Source organism: Protopterus annectens, chromosome 3.part1 (assembly GCF_019279795.1).
Source record: "Protopterus annectens isolate FY-2018-M chromosome 3.part1, PAN1.0, whole genome shotgun sequence".
NCBI classification, from domain to species: domain Eukaryota; kingdom Metazoa; phylum Chordata; order Ceratodontiformes; family Protopteridae; genus Protopterus; species Protopterus annectens.
The window spans coordinates 1,438,854,153-1,438,873,476 of NC_056732.1; the positions used below are offsets into that span (position 1 = coordinate 1,438,854,153).

General features: G+C 35.7%; 1 protein-coding gene across 1 annotated transcript in view; it reads left to right on the plus strand.

Moving 5' to 3' along the window:
* ITGA8 (integrin subunit alpha 8) overlaps positions 1-19,069 on the plus strand; it is a 1,841,490-nt gene extending 1,822,421 nt beyond the window's left edge. Inside the window, exon 30 of the mRNA XM_044067504.1 lies at positions 9,536-19,069. Within this exon, the coding sequence (XP_043923439.1) occupies positions 9,536-9,616 (81 nt within the window). The 3' untranslated portion in view covers positions 9,617-19,069. The remainder of the gene's footprint in view (positions 1-9,535) is intronic.
* The last annotated feature ends 255 nt before the right edge of the window (positions 19,070-19,324 follow it).

Sequence of the window (19,324 nt, forward strand, 5' to 3'; positions counted from 1 at the left end):
TCTTAAGTCCTGGAGAGGGTATATTAATGCTGGATGCAGGAGCGGGTGGTGGGAGTGTTGTGTGTTCTACTACAGCTAGATGCTGAGTTTTCTTAGTGTGTTGCCTAGGAGCCTTGGGCTGAGATGTCTTATCTTCCACCACATAAGTTATGGGGGTGGGGGTTGGTGGTGACCTATGCAGTGTGAGGGTGCTACTTATGACACAAAGACTATTGTGAAAGATTAACCTCCAGTTTGGGTAAATACTTACTTCTCTCACAGACTGTGTCATTGATGGATATTAATAGTGGGTCATTGGTAAGCATGAAACAGTCATTGTCTCAAAGTACCAAACTCACACAAGCTTGCCACAAAAGGGGTAAGAGCAGATTGCAATCATAAGGATGAAAACAAAACAAGATAGTTATTGAGACTGATGTAGATTGTTGTATAAAAGACATAGACTAAACAGACAGCTGGATTAAAATTATACAAAGTGGGTATAATAATCTGTTGAATAGTAGGAAACATGCTAAATTCTAACACCCAAAGTAATATCCAATATATTATGGTTATAGGGTCTGTCATTAAGGGAAAATTGTAAAATGTTGCCTGTTGTAATATGACAGTTACACTTGTTATAGTATGAGAGAACTGTTAATGGTTTAGGGAAAAGCAAAATGTGACCTCCTTAGTACACTCTTAGGGAACAGTATAGAATAAGAACTAAAACTTCTAGAACTGTAAGGAAAAGTAAATATAGCCTGTATACTGTGCAACCATGCACAGTTTAAAAACAGATTATAAACAGGGTCTAAGAGATACTGAACAGCAATGGGATAGTATCAGCTTCAAATTAAAAGAAGTAAATCAAAACCACAGTAAAGTACTGTAGAATGAGTAATAAGTAATGTAACACCACCACAGGTAATATTGACTTGTACTTAAAATATAGCACCAAATTATAAATAGAACAATCTTCCAGTACAGTAGTAGTCATAATAACACCATAGACCTGCAGATAATATAATTTCAGTTCTTTACTGCAGGTTATCATGAGTTGTTATCTAAAATAAAAGCAACGATCCACAACAGTATAATAGCTCATAAATGTAGGTTGATCAGGGGCGACTCGTGCTATTGGACTGCAGTCGCCCCATCTGTAAAGGGAAAACAGAATTGTAAAATATTAGCTGCGAGTCCCTGGAACTGTACATGCATGCTCTGCCATTTAACCAGTCCATATTACAATGGGAAGGCATCAGTGTACAGATGCCCAGAAGTCTATGTGATTTGTAAACACATAGACTGGAAGGTAATCAGACTGCAATGTCTGCAGTCATGTACATGGATGGAGAGACTGGAAGAAGATCGGACTGCAACATCTGCAGGCACATACTTGATGTTGCTCTCCCCCAATAATCCCTATGCAAAATGGCAATTTTGGAAGAAATGTGGAGGGTTTACAATTAATAAATAATTGTAATGATCAGAGTTACAGATTACTTTTTTTAGAAATGCATGTAGATTCTCTTATTTTGTCAGCTGCTCAACTTAACAGTGCTACTGTTAAAAAGTGTCCCTTCTTTGACAGGTTCCCAGCTGTATTAAATGGCTATTTTATATTTTTGCATCGCATTTTTGGTCTTTCATAAAATTGTGGTTTTCTCGCAAATTAGTGGCAAATCATTAAAGGCTGAACTTAGAAATTATTGACAGGCATTTGAGTTTCAGATTTCATACCCTTCAGAAAATTCGTACTAATGCAAGGTCTACTATTCTATTATCTTTCTAAGTTTATAAGAGCAATATTTAATAATTGTCCTTATTTTTGGGCCTTTGTCCCACTTCTATTTATGACGTTTTCCAGATTTCTTGCTCTGAGGTTGAGAGAAATGACAAATGTGTCAGGGCCATCACCATCAGCCAGAGACATTTCAAATCGTGGCATACTTGTTGTATCCCACTCCCCCATGTAGTGACTCTGGATGTATCGAAGCAAGGCAAGGAGCAGTTATGCAGTGTAAGTGTGCAAAGTATCCCCCCATCCAAAGTAGACACAAGTAATACAGTGGCTTTTCATCTGTCCTTGATTTTGTAGAATGTTCTGGTTTTCTGTCATATTTTTATACTGTTGATTTATGCTTCTTATTATTCAGAAAATGCATGTTGTTGCAGAGCCTGTTGCTCTGTGTTTAAGTAGAAATGCTTTAATGACCATCAGGTAAGCTTGTCTGAGATTATAAGATGCAAATAAGCTTTAATAAGCATACTGTTAAAGAATGATCAACATTGAAAGTGTTTTTGTTGTTGCCTTGCAGAGAATATTTACATAACCTAGATAACATATAAGCCTTAAATATTGGAATGCATATGACAGTATTTGTAATAAAGGACAGGATTACAGTATTTTCAGACGCTCATTGCATTTGTTGTTGACTTGCATCATCTTTGCAGGCTTTACCTGTAAACTAAACAGAATGCCAGTCAATCATGTGTGGTCCATAACCTGTGCAGTAATCCTCCTTTAAGCAACTTATCTTGAGCTTGTTTGTTGTTTGCGGTTCATTTTTTACTTTGATCATGTTTTCCCCATGAAAAAGGATATAGTTGTTGTCAGGCAACAGGTCTTTTTTGGATAAGAAACATTTATACACGTGGAGATAATCAGTATCACAGAGATTGCTACTTTCAGCATGTTGGTACTTTTATAAAGCTGAATATAAATTATAATTAGAACTGCAGTGCAAGGAGAAGTGGTTTGAGTTGAGTGCTGCTTGTTTTTTTATACTTGATTTTGACTGGCATTCCAGTTGTTGTTTTGTCCTTCGGCTTTTCCCGGTTAGGGGTCGCCACAGTGGAACTCCGGTCTGCTACTGATTAGCAGTAGATTTTTACATGCTGAGTTGCCAGCCCTGACGCACAACCTTTAACAAAGGTATGCCCATTCACACATGTCTCCATGCAGAAGACACTCTAGCTGAGAATCGAACCAGACAGCGACTTACTGTGAGGCGACAACGCTACCACAGCACCACCACCATGGATCGACTGGCATTCCAGTAATGTATTTAAAAAGTAATTTATTTTTTCATGGCTCACAACTTTTTTATTTCCATCTAGACATTAAGTAAGCTGTCATGTAGGCAATGCATTGAAATTTTTTTTTCTTCTCAACTTCATTTTTGTCTTGATTGGACTCTCATAATGATGGTTTGGCACCCAGGGCAGAGTATTTAATTAAAGTCCAGGCTTTTATGGTTTTGAGTCTAGCTCCACCCTTTTCTAGTTGGACACACCCCTTCTCATTGGCCCCACCCATTCAGCTGTCTCCTGCAGCCCCCATTTGATCACTGATCAAACCATCTACTGCTTCACTCCTGTAATGCTAGTGGCATGGGCCACTTTGTCTTATTCACCCCTACAATGCTTGAAAGGAAGACCACACAGCTCTTTTGTTGCAATGTAACTACTAAATTTGCAGTGTTTAGTTCTGTAATTATTTATTTTTATTTATCCTTTGTTAACCAGGTTAGTCTCATTAGGCTAGTGGCCTTATTTTAGGGGAGACCTGAGGCTGTATGTATACTAATGGGGGAAATTTGGCCATGACATTGGAGAACTTCACCTACTCATTTGATAAGTGCTGTGGGATCATTTACATACACCTGAGCTACCACCAACTCAAGTAGATGGACCATGGTTTAAGGACCGAAGGATAACACACTAAGGAATGTAGACCCCCCCATGCTTCTCTGCAGTGTCAGCAATTGATCTACTTGGTGCAGGAATAGAGCTCACAGCCTTCTGTAATAAAGAGTGTGTGCTTCTTGTTGTGACACTAACACTAATTAAGCAGTAGAAATGTAAGAACGTTATTTTAAATGAACATAGAAGGGAAAATGTTGCTTTACATGTTCGGTTGAAAAGACTTTTTTCAAATTTAAATTTTTGTTGGTTCAAATTAATTGCTGTCCAGCCTATGAGCATTCAGGAATGTAATACCTCACTGCCTGCCAGCAGGTATCAGTAAATTAAGAATCAGTAAATCAGTGGTCACAAATGAGTATTGAACAGCTGATAAAGGGCAGTAGCAAGAATCAAGCTTAAGGTTACTCAGAGCAGTTCAATTAATGCAATTCAGTTAATGCAGCAGCAAAAAATACAGTCAAGAAATTGAACAGCAGTGCAAAACAACAAGATATGTGCTAAGTGCAATCTGACAAGATAGAAACAGTTGTCATAACAGTGCATGTATGGTACAAAGCAACACAGTAAAGTCATAGCCCTCAACTGTTCAGAATTTCACAGAATGTCAAGATTTTTTACTCATATTTTTGGTTTGATCCTCATAAAGTGTGTGGTTTTCAGGGGAATCCTTGAAAACTGCAGTCACTAAATAATCACAGATATTTTGGTTTCAGGCTTCATATCTTTCAGAAGATGCACGCAATGCAAAACCCTTTATTTTTGCATTTTCTAAGCTGATAAAATGCATTTTCAAAATATGTCCCTATGTTTGAGTCTTTACCCCACCACCATCATTAAAAAATAATACAGTTTGACCTGAATCTGGTGATGAAGGCCTGCAATAGCTAATGTGGGTTAAAGTGAAAAAAAAAGAAAAAAATAGTTAAAGTGAGCTGGTGTTACAAAACCAAGGACTAGCAAGTAGAAAAAGAATACATAAAAGGGGAGGAAAGAGTGATAGCAATAAATTAGTCAAAGGAAAAAAGTTTGAGAGGCAGACTTTCTGAGATCAGGAAGTTAGTGGAGAGAAATGCCTATTATGCATAATTGCAATAGGATTTGAGACAAAAGCAAATATCCTCTGATTACATATAAAAAATCCATATATATCCATCCACAATGCCTTTTAACATTTTTGCATATGGGGTTGGGGGTGTTACTTCAACAGTGACAATCATCTAGATCCAAGGTTTACACCACCAGGTGACTAGCCCTGCTAAATATATGTATATACATATAAATATAAATGTATCATGTACAGACTAGTTTTGCATCCCCTCAATGTTTTTCTAATATAGGCCATGTATATCCATATACTGCTTCTTGGATAAGTTTTATGCCAGTGGTTAATTTTTCTGACAGCAGTAGCAATTTATTGATTTAACATGTATACAATATGCACACAGAAAGGAAGAAATTCAATATCACATTCAATCATCATGGTACCCTTTACAATTAACACACTAAGAGCCTTGGCATTTCAATAGCAGCATTTCAAGGCTATCCCAATAAATAAAAATCTTAGTATGATTTATAGATCTTATTCTAATCACTTCTTTTTCAGTTTTACATAGCATTGTTGTTACATTTAAAAATTCTTTGAACATACAAAATGATTTTGATTTCCAGTTTTATCTAACAACGTTTCCAGCTACTGCCAGAAGACTCCAAAACATTTTTGTTGTTTGGCTTTTACAGATAAAGTAAGTGGAACATTCATTAGTATTATTGATCTTGTTAAAGAACAATGATTAAACCATAACTCTTTAAAACATGCTTATCTCTTCCCAATATACATTTAATTTTTCACAATCTACAAACATATGTGACCAACCAGCTTTTACATCTTTACTACATCTCCAACAATCGGAAGAAATAATGTTACTAAACTTAGATATTTTATATGGAGTAACAAATATTCCATGCATATATTTCCACATAAAAACCTTCCAGTATAAACATGAAGAAGTTTGACTAAATGACGTAAGTAACAAAGTGTTATTCCTACCATCAGTTGAGTCTCTAAGTCCACTACTATCTTAAAAGTTCCAGCATTTTGTATCTAAATAATTATTTATACTTAATTATATAACTTGGATAAGCTTCCTTTGTAGGTTAATGATAGCATTCTTATACTCACATAATGGAGAAATAGTGTTATGATCCTCTTCGATTATATTACCTAAAAATGTGTGTTTCTTACTGATGGATAATATTAACTCATTAACAGGTTCATCCAACTTATATTTCATTAAGTATTATAGTAACTTATCTTTTCCTTTTTCAAAACAAACAGGCTATAATACTAATCTATTCATTTTTAATAATTTTTTTTATCTTTGCTCTGAGTTTCCTTAAATCTAGAGGTACGTGCAATGCTAAAGCAAAAAGTTTTCATTTTGATATTAATGGGGTTTTAAATACATATTTCTTAACTTATTTAAGACTTGATTTCATATATGTAGACTCTAAAGACTGAAATTAATTTCCTTCTTTGGTAAATCTAAGGTAAATTTTATTAACCAGATGAAAGGATTGTTACATATTTCTAATTTATCATATTTGATAAACTTTTAAGAATTTAGTATAATTCACTCCTGAATGGGTTTCCGTTGACTAGTATAAGATGAATCTTTCCAGAGTTTAATATAGTTATGTTTTAGCAATGGAATAAGATTCTACATCAGGGAAGCTAGTACCACCATAATCCCATAATCTTATATGATTTCTATAAGCAATTTTCTGCTTTTTAGGATACCATATGAATGAAATTAACATTTCTTCCATTTTCTTTAAAAGTTTTATGTCAGGTATTAAAGTTATTGAATGCAATACACACACACACACACACACACACATATATATATATATATATATATATATATATATATATATATATATATATATATACACAGTATATCCCTGTCAATTGATTGAGTTTTCAGAAACTCGAAATTCATATTGCTGAGACCATATCATCAAGTTTTTGAAGACTCAAAGCTTTAGAATGGAGATTGTGGTACAGCAAGAATCAGGAAATTTACCCTTAACTTTACTATAGTCAAGTCTCAGCCCTGGTATATATAATTTGCAGGGGGTGTGGGGGGGTCACAGCTTTTCGGAAACTCAATCATATGGTCTCATCCATATAAATTTTGAATTTCTGAAAACTCGACCATTTGACGTAGATCTATATATATATATATATATATATATATATATATATATATATATATATATATATATATATATAATCTTGGGTAGCATTAACATTTTAATTATTATTAATAACCTTACTCATATTTGATAGATTTTTATTTCTAAATATTTTAGTTCTTTTCCTTCCCAATTACATTTGTATTTATCTTTAAATTTACTGTCTAGTCAGTGATTTAACAATAAAGTTTCAGTTTTATTATTATTAAATTTCAGTACCAATACTTCTTGAAACTTTTCAATTTCCTCATCTAATTCTTTGAATGAGTAATTGAAATCTCCTATAGTTAGGAAAATATCATCTGTAATTCCCTGGGTCTGTTGCTAGGCCACCTTTGTGGACAGGAATAACTGTTGCTGTTTTCCATTCCTCAGGAACAAAGTCTGGTGTTAAGCTATGATTGAAAAGGATAATTAATGGTGATGCTACTTCATGTTTTAGTCTGTTTAGAAGACAGCCTGGGATGCCATCTGCTCCCATATACGCTGTGTTTTTTGCCTTGGACAAGGTTTTGATGACCTGCTCTACAGATATGTAGGGTGCAGGGGAAGTTTGGGGGAAGGTTTGTGATATGTTTAAAGGGGGATAAGAGAGTGATATTTTGCCAAACTTATCCACTAGCAAGTTTGCTGTCTCTGTGGCATCAGTGTGTGATACCTTTAGTCACTAGTTCTGCACACACTTCGCCTCATAAACATCTTCATCAGGACTTGAAAATATATAAACTCGGGTAGAAAAGGCAAGCATATGGCTATTTATCCATTGACTGGTGCCTGTAACAATAATGGTGATGATGATGATGTTGACAAAGGATAAGACTAATCAATAACTTGCAAAGAAATATTCTTCACTGGTAGCTGCTTTTTTTTCTGTAAGGTCTCAAGTCGAGGCCATTGTCTCTGCCTCATCAATATGTCTGTACTCCTAGTCAGAGGTCTGCAGTCTGTTGCTATATTTGAGACACCATGTGCTTGCAATCTGGTAACTGCTCCATTTTTTTTCTAAAAAAAGCTTTCCCAAAGCTTACTTTCATCAGCCCCAGCAATGCCAAAGATAGTGGTAGCATTTAACATTTAAGGTCTTCCAGTTGTGTAAAATATTATCTTGACCTCCTTCCTTTATTTTATTTGTCACAAAATATAAGCAAGTATTTGACTTTGTCAAAATGCATTATACTGCATTGATTAACATACTACACACATAATATTGTATTTAACAAGTTTACATAATAAAATAGTTATTAAACATGCTTTGAAAATGTTCCTGGGTCTGTACTTCATCCAGTAGCTAATATAGTAGATCTATGTTACAATCAGAAAAACTCAAAATATTGGAACCTAAAGTGTTGAAAATATTTTGATGCAAGGAGGAAGCCCTCCCACACTCCCATATCCCCTGTTAATTATATATGCTAACTGCAGGATCTCCCAACACTGGGGAATGGGAAAATTCCCCTTATCAGTATTCAAAGTTTTTAATGTTTTGGGTTTCAGTACTTGAGTTTTCACCAAATGAATGGAACCTAAATATAAGCACTACATTTGGGCAAAGATTAATTAGCCAAATATTTTGGTTTAAGCAGCCTAAGAAGAACCACAGCAAAATATTTTAGGCAATGCCAGAAAATTTAGCCAATGAACTAGTAATGCAATCTGCATCTGCTCTTACTTAAGGAGAGTCTATTTCAAAATATCTAGTGGATTTTGGCAGCTGATACTCATCCTTAGGAAAAAATGAAACTTAACTAGACAGCTAACAGATGGAGCCACTACATTGTGTTACACATTAAAATAATTGTCTACAACACCTAAGCTTCCTTCTTTTTTTTTCTTCATTAAGTCAATGTATATTTGTTGGTGTGTGTGTGTGTGTGTGTGTGTGTCTGTGTGTGTGTGTGTGTGTGTGTGTGTGTGTGCGTGTGTATTTGTTACGGGTAAGGAAAGACTATCTTTAGGAATTCCCCAGTCCAAATTTACACAAGCCCAGGAAAGTGACAGCTACATTTATTTCTAATACAGACACATGACTGTATCTGCAATCATAACTAGCTTGTTATACGTTTGAGACATGGATATCAAGAAATTCACACCTAATCACAGAACAGCAGTGAGAAGCAGAAAGAGCTTTAAAACATAAACCCTTCAACCAAAAAAATGGCTGAATGAAGGGTTTGACAATGTTTTAAAGATTTTGGGGCTCTTGCCACTGTTCTATGGTGGGCACTAAGCATTTTTAATGCTCTAGTATGAGACTAGAACGTAGCTATGGTGAGGAATGCTTAACAAAAGCTTGTGAAGGGCCTTTCTGATGTCAGAAAGGTACATAACAAGCCTGTCATTTCCCCCGATTTCATGGAGCACTTGTGGAAGTCCATGCACTACATTATTTTTGGTGGTTCGGTGGTACAAGTAAGGTGGTGTAACTAATGAGTAGAACAGAATAATAACCTAAAACATGTTTTATGTAAAAAGTGTTGTTTATGCTGTTAATAATTACCAGCCGAGAGGGCTGATTATGCTAAATGACTTAACCATTTTCCCAAGATTATCCACATTGTATCTAATTACACTTTTTGATTTCTTGCAACAGTGTGGTTTCTTTGACCGAGAACGGCCCCCAGAAGATGACTTGCTAGACAAAGGACAGCTGACATCTGACAAAGAATGCTGATGCATGAGAATAAGAATCAAAATATTTGCAAACTGCAGAGTGTGCAGAATAAAATCACAGTAAAAGCACATGCTGTTAAGACAAATGCAAGACAATTCATTCATGCAACCTTATCTTCAATCAAGCTGCCTTAAAATTACCTGTGTTAATTCATCCTGCCAAGAACCAGGTGCATAAAACTGTAATAGCCTATGAGTTTCCATCCTGGCAGGTGGTCAGTTTTGCATGAAATATCCTTTTACAGAAAGAGCTGGTACTCTGAACATTTAAAAGCAATGAACTTCAGCATGGCACTTGGGTTCACAAACTCTTCCATTCTACGAAGAAACCACCTTTACCCTTGAAAGCTGAAAAGATGTCCACCAGCAGAAAAAGCATTATCCCAACTTTTGTAGATATTGAGTGCTACTCCAGTTTTTTCTAGATTTGCAGTAATTCAGACCCTGAACTACACTCGGTCTCATGCAATCAGGTCTCAGGGAGATAAGCAATACTCTGATAGTATTCCTTAGGTACTATTCAGCTGTTGCATGAATGACAAGCAGTTGTTTTACGTCAGTTGGTAAAGGGCGATTTTTTAGGTATTGTGCAGCTCTGTTCCTAAATGCAGTTGCATATTTTACTTTGTAGTTAAAAGGTGATGTAGAATAATTTCTGAAGATGATTTTATATATATCACAGCAATGAAGACTTTTTGTTTTAGAATTTGATATGTAGTTGCTAATCACTGTTTTGGGTGCTAGGTAGTCACCACTATTAATCAATCAATATTGGAAGTTGTCCATATCTTCTCTAATATCCACAGCCTAGATTACAAGATAAAGAAAATGTCTGGCTGTCAGAATTTAACTAGGAGCAACTCAAACAAAATGAGTTTGAATTTCTTCCTGCAATGTTTAATGGCACAAAGTATATTTGGTGTAATACAACACAACACAAGTTGGCTTCTCTGATAGGCCATTTGATGGTTTACTATCACTAGACAGAACTGCAGTTTCTGAAAGTCAAATGTTTGCAAAAATTTGACTGAAAAGCAATTGACTGAAAATCCATTTGACTAAAAACACACTTGTATAAAATACGTTTGACTGAAACCCATTTCACTGAATCCCAAATTATAGAAAACATTCAACATAAGAAAATACAGCATAAAACAATGTTTTTGTAGGGATGGCAAGCCTCCCTGCGCCCCATGTGGGGGTCTTTGCCTACCACACCCACTTTAATTATATATGTACTAAATCTGTGGTTGTATAACCATTTGAGAAAACAAAAAAAAAAAAAACACCAAACACAGTGAATTAGTGTTGGTGCACGAAAACACATACATCTGGGGATGCAACATGTTGGGGGCATTGCCAATCCAATTTTTTATCATTTGTGATTCAGTGAAATGGGTTTCAGTCAAATGGCTCTTCACTCAAATGGGTTTTCAGTCAATTGCTTGTCAGACAAAGTGTTTCAACCATTAAGATTCAATCAACTGCAGTTCTTTCAAGTGATAGTAAACTCATTTGATACATGGGTTGGAAAGTCAAAAATAAGTAACATTTGGTAGCCAGCACTCCCAACCATATCACATCTTGTGTTGGCTGCTATTCACTTTGTCGACTATATACTGTAGAAAAGGGTCAACATTAGGCAGGTCCAGTACTACCACATAAAGTTTGTTAATGGATCATGACAGTAACCGTCTGCCTATAGTGCCAGAGCACTATTTTGCATGCAGAATAATAGCACAACTCAGTCGGGCAATATTTTGTTATGAAAACACATTTTACAAATAGAAAAACAGATTTTTGTTGTCATCTGCAAGCTGTATAATTTCTTTATATACAAGGTTGTTTTATATAGTTAAAAAATAAACACATATCCACTGTACAGATTTTCCATTCCACTTAACATTAATTTGCAGGTTATGATTTTTAGCTGCATTTTTATTTTTAAAAGACATGAAGGTCATCTACTCCTCTTTGTAACACAAACACATTCTTATTAATCTGTATTTGGCTCCAATGCTTGGGTTATTTCTTGAAGTTTGGAAAACACTCTGTAAGACAAAAGATTGCAATAGATTTTGTGTAAAATTAAACCTAAGGCACCTGACCCCTTGGTATGGAGGGATGAATCCCTGACTATGACCCAAGCAACCTGTATTTGATTAGTGGCATGAGCGCTAGACGGGTTGGATCAGGAGGATAGGAATGAGTAACTGTCATTGGCTCACCAGTCCTAAGGGGGGGGGGGCAGTTCTAGTTCACCACTTGAATGACACCAAACAGAAGACCTGAGTGTTCTATTCTGTGGGTACAAGCGTGCCGAACATACACTGCTTGTGCTGTACACTGTCATGATGCAGGCAGCACTATCCGGACCTGAAGGGAGCTACCATGGGGATCGCTTTATAGAAAGGGTAGGCAGCTGTGTCTATCTTGTTACTGATCACCTTATGCTTGCCCCATGGAGATCAAATGAGGTGATGAGGATCCTCTGCAAGAAAAAAGGGGCCTTAGTGCCCTTGCTTAACCCAGGGATGCCTGGCGCCCACCCCGTCATGAATGAATGATCTGACTGGATGAAAGCAGATGAGCCACTGAGCAGGTCCCACGTCCATGTTTCACCAATTGATTGCTAAGTCATTCTCCATCTTGAAATAGTCCCATAACCTTTATACTTGTACCAGTCATCTCTTCTTTTCTCAACATTTTGAGGCTTGCGTCTAATTTAAGCTGGTAGTTTTTCCTGCATTGCTCCTGCTTTGTCTTTTAGAAGCTGAGCTCTCCTTATCCTAAGCAACTTGTCACTGCAGACTGCCTAATTATTGTTTCTAGTACAGCTATCATAAAATGAATGTCCAAGGTCATTTTCTTAAGCTCATCATTCAGGCTTTGCTAAACCCAAAGCAGGTGATCACAAACAGGTGATAAGGAATAGAAAATATATTTAGCTTCCTCAGTCTTTCTTTGCAGTCTAGCCCATTTACTAAACCTCTGTGTTTTATATAGAATTTTCGGATTTTTTTTCACTTATTTATATCTTCAGTGGGATAGAAGCAAAACCATTTCCATGCTCTAAGAATGATCTTACTTTTTAAATTTGGGAATAAGCACAGAATAACTTCTTGATGAAAAAGATTAAAGGATACGTAACATTATACCAGATAATTTACTAGTTTGTTTATTGGCAAAGTTTGCCCATTTCATATACTCTATTATCATAACACTTAAGTCCTCATATAAATGTGTTTTTGTTATTAATTAATTTTTTCAAGACAAATGGATATTCAATATTGCTGCCCCCCATGTAGTAACGTAGTAATTTTACAATTAAATAATTTATTTGCTGTGCTGGGGCGGGATCAAGATAACAGGCAAAAATTCTACACAGAGCATTTCTCATTGAACAAGAAATTATTATTTTATTATTGTATCTTTAATGACTGGTCACTTTTTTTAGGCTAGGCTTTTTCCCTTCCAAAATATACCATGTGACTTCAACTTTAACTGTATTAGAGTGCTTATAAGCACTATTTATAAACTAAAATGAAGTAAAGAATATGATATATATATATATATATATATATATATACACGTTATTGCAAATTATGTTAAATTATGTACTCAAAGTAAACTTAGTGCAAAATAACACAGAATGATAATTGATAATATAAAATCAGACACTAGAAAATACAATTTTTGCGCATTGCTCTCTTGCAGGTTGTTTTGTCTGTTCACTTTGAGTGGTAGTACTCATCATTACTTTACTTTTACACTCCCTGCAGTCTGCATCTGTTTAAAGGTCACTCTGGCTGTTTTATACTCATTGCCATCCTTTTAAATGCAGTGTAAGAAGTTTATTTTAATGTATAAACAGTCCTTAAAGTATTTTTTTCGTAAAGGTTAGACCTATTTAACTACAAAGTCTCTTCACCCCTCTTCAATCTTTTTGTCAGGCAGTGCTCTTAGTTTTAGTAGCATTCTGGTCTTAGCTGCTATGTCAGAGGTGAGTGACACTGGAGTGAAGTACACATCTGTATTTGCCATAGACTTAATAGATTAATGGTTCTAGGAGAGGAAAAGAACTGGGGAAGGAACACTTTACTGTAGTGCCTTTTCATGGTCCACATGATCTTAAATGTGGTGATCGATATAATGCAAGACTCCAAGAACAAATGTATAAAAAACAATGTCAAGAGCATCGGCACAAAACAAGGGATGGAGTGCAATGGAAACGTGAAATACCACGCAAAGGAAGTAGCAGTTAAATCACACTTTGGCAACTTATGGATCATTTCAAAGAGGAAGAAATGATGAGAGAAATATGTAGGATATAGTTGTTTTCACTGTACTTCTCTGATTTTATTCATTCCCTTGCCTTTCCCTGCTATCATGAAATACTGTGGAGCTATTTATTTATTACACATTGTTACTAGGAATGACCAACTCAGAAATTTCACTTCAGAGGACTCCTGGAGAGAAAAGCTCCAAGTCACAGTACAAACAGAAAGAATGAACATCAAAATCTATGCCTGGCATGGAAGGCATGCAGGGATCCCACTCTGGTGGACCATGTGAATATCCACAAAAGAAACACATGATCCAGGGGCATAAACCTTGCTTGTGACATAAATAGGACATGCCGGAGGGACAGGTATGTGTATGAGAATACCCCTTCTTTAAAATAGGCTTCCCATCCATGTGAAGCACAGTTCTTTCCTGAGACTATTCAAGCATAACTTGGATCAGTGGATGTTACATTCACCTGTGGTCTGTCACCTACATCACTACTGGGTAGAGACGACCTGTAAATGTTTTACCACCCATGCTCTAGCTTACACATACCCCTAAAAATAACCTCTAGGGCAGTAAACATGATGGATACATTTGGGAAGCATCGCTAGGCTTAAAAAGGCCCTTGTGTTCGTTAGTGTAGTATATACCTATGAACCTATAAAATAACTGCATAGAAAATTATAACATAAATGGAATAATGTCTAAGAACAACATCATAAAGAGAAGCATCCAGTTTGTCAAGTACCTGTATATTGATACAGTGAAATGCACATTCAAGTTGTTTAATTGCAGCACAAATAAATGCACATACAATAAAGACAAGTTCAAGCCTGTGAGAAGACTAACACTTTAACATAAAATAACTTCAGTAAGACAACAATATGACCATTTGGTATAATGGGAGAAGTAAAGGGGATGTAGTCAAATAACAGGAGGATTACTCACAGAGCTTCATTCATTCATTTATTCAGTCATTCATATATTCTTTGATTCAGATGATTCATCCGACACAGGGTCACATGGAAACTGGAGCCTGTGATGGCACTCAGTAGGTACAAGACATATGGGGTATTAATATGAATAATCACACTTTGTTTAATCAAAATTAGATTATTCCACACCAAATAATTTATGGCCATGTCAGTTCACTACTCAAAACAGCAACACTTCCAAGGTCGCAAAACAGAAAGAAAACTATTTTTTCCCCAGTGACAAACCCCTCTGCAATCCTAACATAAATGCAAGCCCCTATATCCTCAATCTGTGTACTAATACACCAATTACAAGATCACAAAAACCTTGGAGAAAAGGGAGAAAAATATAAACAATGATCTTCCTTTAAATGCCATTGCAAGACTCTGGCAACCTTCCTGCCCTTTCTTTGCATCAAAAAAAATATATACTTCTGAATATCACTGCAGTAAGACAAATGAATTGCTTTCCTTTATAAGAGTTTTACTGATAAAGAAATAAATTGTGCATGTACAAATTTTCCTCATAGCAAAATTCTGCCAGCACAACTGGGGTGGAGGAAACACAAGAAAACCAGTAATGGGGACATGAATGCTAATTCTTCACATAAACAGTACGGACTAATAGCAAGAATAAATATGTTAATTCTTCACTTAAAAACTTCAGGTAATTACAACTTATGTGAATCAAATTGATGAAACAGCCATAATTTATGAAAGTATGTAAAACACTTATGTGGGTTGCAGTATATGTTCAGAGCAAAAGCATCGCTCACCTGTCAGTATATTCCTAAGGTTGCTCAAGGGAGGAAGCAATGCAGCATAAATGTTTTTTAATAATGTTGTTTGCCTGTGCATAACTGTTCCATTTGCATGTCATCAGATGCGATTCTGTGTCATGCAGTACCAGATCATCAACTTCCACCTTTAGATATGTTTAAAGCTCTGCTATATCCTTTTGTTTTATGCAGCTTATCTGACAAAAAGTGTCTACACCAAACATGTGAAGAGAACCCATTTAAGAAACACAAGTCATACTTAGATATTGAAAGACTTGACAAGGTGCTTCTTCTAAGTTGGTTTGTTTTTTGTCATTAAATGGTTATTCCCACCATCTTCATAAAATTGCATATTGCAAGGACATCGAAGAAATCAACAGTACTGGTCAAAAGATTCTTTCTATTGTTACTTAGAATGTATCTTTACATTTTTAAATTGCTGATTTATTATTGTTTTATCTGATTCCTTGTACAAACATAAATTTTCACAGATTGCGATATATAATAGAGACTTTAAACAAAAAATTTCGTTTAAAGTGATATATCATAATTATTTCCAGCCAAACTTGAGATGATATGACATTCCTCCCAGCAAAAAACATATATTACTATATTGATTTTATGACTACATGGAACCATTGATTATATATGTGCAATATTTTTATATATTTATGTAAATGAAGCTTGTTTACACTGGCAATAGTTATTTTTGAATTTGAGCGCTAGCAGTTTTTGTATATAGTGTTAGTGAGTACAATAGGATTTAGAATGTATGCAGTTTGACTTTGTGGCAGTAAATGCTTGCATTTGTTACTGACAAACAGTTCTTTTCATTTACAGTCAATAACTGTCCTCTCTACTGTAGTATGATTACACCATATGCAGGTGAGTTGTGGCAAAACTATAATTTGAATTTGTGAGGCTGGTCCACTCAAACCTTGCAGCTGTTAGACAATGTGGGTGCTCCAGTCTTGATGAGCTGTATTCACTATGTGCCACATAATTCCAGCATTCATAGCTCTCAATCTCTTTGTAATACTCTACATCCTTACTATGCATGTTGATAAGTGTGTAGATCGTACCAAAGAGCAAAGCAAACAATATTAGAGGACTTCTAACAAAATGGCCTCAAACAAATGACTCCAGCGAGCTAGATGGATAATGATGCTATCTCAAACACAAACACATTTCTTAAATCACTCTTTTTGTCTCAAAATTAAAAATGGAAAACTGCATTTACAGACAGTTTGCTGCCTAGGGGGCCAGATCTTTAGTCAGCAGATTCATCTGGTCCCTTGGGTATTCTAGGAACTATACAAGATAAACAAAGTTGGAGTAGATGAAGTTACCACCTCCAGTGGAGCTCCGAATGGCTGCATTCTAACCTCCAGTGGATGTATCCAAATATTTTGACAAAATCAAGTTAGGAACTCATAGTAGAAAGAAATGCTCATATCTCTATAACTGAAAATGTTACTAAACAAGTGTAGACGCTAGTGTTTTAAGTACAAACTCATTTTTACAGTGGCAGCATTCCCTGGATTCTAAATTGTAAGCTCTGTTTCATAAATCACAATAAACATAGTAAATATTCTATTTTTTAATGTTTTGTAAATTACTCTGAATAGCTCGGTAATTGATCAAACTATACACATGCTGCCAGTGTCATTTTCTTCATACAGAGAAGCAGCTTTCATGTGAGGCTAAGCAGTTCTGTCTGTATAGGTTGGTTGTTGAAATATTTACGAAAATATGAAAATTATGATAAAGTCAATAGTAGGTATGTACACAATGCTTAATATCCCTCTAGATATGCAAGATATTTGTAATAGTGTTGTCCATTGTGTAATCTTTAATCTTTAAAAAGAAATATTTTAATAGCTTGTATAGCATTGTTTTGAAATTATTAATGTAAATGTGAACAAATAAATATTAGACGCCTAGAAACATCAATTAGCCAGTTGAAAAAACACAAGTGGCACAGTGCTGACCAGATCAAACCTCCGAAACACAATATCTGCACCAACAGCAAACAAAGTTGAATAATTTTATTAAAATTGAGCGCTTTCGGTAGAGAGCATTCTCCCCACCTTCATCAAATTATTCAACTTTGTTTGCTGTTGGTGCAGATATTGTGTTTCGGAGGTTTGATCTGGTCAGCACTGTGCCACTTGTGTTTTTTCAACAGTTTATCTTGGCGTCTCACTTTGTGAAGTATCAATTAGCCAGTCATAGATACATACCTGTAGGCATCACTAGGGTTTAATGAGTAAGTTATTCAGGAGATATTTATGAATTGTGCATAAAGACATTTAATGGAAAAATTCTGTCTAGGGATTACTGCAAGGGCTATATCTCCCTACCATGAGATATGGCAACACCGAATTAGATTACAATTGATGTCACTGGCTCAAGATGCAGGGTATGATGCCTTGCATGTTAGAACATCAGTAGGTTGTGTGTTTGATTGTCTTAGTCTGGCAATTACTATAGAGGATTAAAGCTTTAAACAAGCTGTTCTTGTACTCCAGGGCTGGATTCCATCAGATTCCATCTGCCTACTGTGTGAGTTAGAACAAATCACTTAACTAGACAGTTGTTGGGGCAACTGGGAAATTGGGATGGCTCCTCAATGGTGCCCTGAACTGCATGTCTAATAACTACTGATGAACAGGGGTTCAGGGAGCACAGTCCTCACCATGGAAGTTTGAAGAGACATGGACCTCTTATAGAAAAAAAATACTTGCTGACATTCTTCTGAATGGATTTGACTGAGGCTTCAGTTATATTGTTCATTATTCCAGGAATTTGACTTCAGACTGGTGCTCCGGACTCGGATGAAATTAAGCAACTACTGTAACATCCTGACCATGTGACACTGTTGCCTTCTGCCATCCACCCCTAACCAAAAACCTAGAAGTGGAATTCTTGAGAAAAATGCCTGACAACCAGCCTACAATATGGAGACATGCTTAGTTGTGTAGCTGAAGTGATGAAAATGTAACCTGAATGCCTTTAGATATGGTTTCCCTAAGGTAGATACAAAAATCGTCTGAGCATTTCAGTGGGCCAGACCATAAATATGTAAAAGCCTTTTCTTTTTACATTTGTGCTTCAGAGGTATGTTAACCTCAGTAATTTCATGCATTATGTCAAAAGAGATGTTAAGTGCATCTGCCACTAATGACGCTTATATGAATTTTGCACAGAGTAAAATGCCTGTGCAAGAAAAAACACTTTAAGCTACTTTGAAAATTACATTTGAGACAGATGTTTACTGGATGTCTTATTTTGTATACACTGGCACATAGGAACAAACTGCATTTTTTGAATCATGACATGAAATTTGTTTGTCTCTTGTAAACTTCTATTTCATCTGATCTTTAACAAATAAACAGAAGATAAAAAGAGTCTCAGCGCTGTTTTTTTTATAGACTAGCACACTAAGACATTATATTTCAGTCCATATTTCACCTTTTTATGGTTTCCAAAAACATCCATTTTTGAAGAGATTTGTTTCTTTCTGTGTTTCCCCAAATTGCTAGCTTTCCAGAGATTCCTGGATTCACAACTGATTTACTGACATGCTGGTACAAAAAAAATGAGTGAACACATTAAGACAATGCCTTTACAGAAAATCAGTTGGGAACTGATGCCTGTAAACCG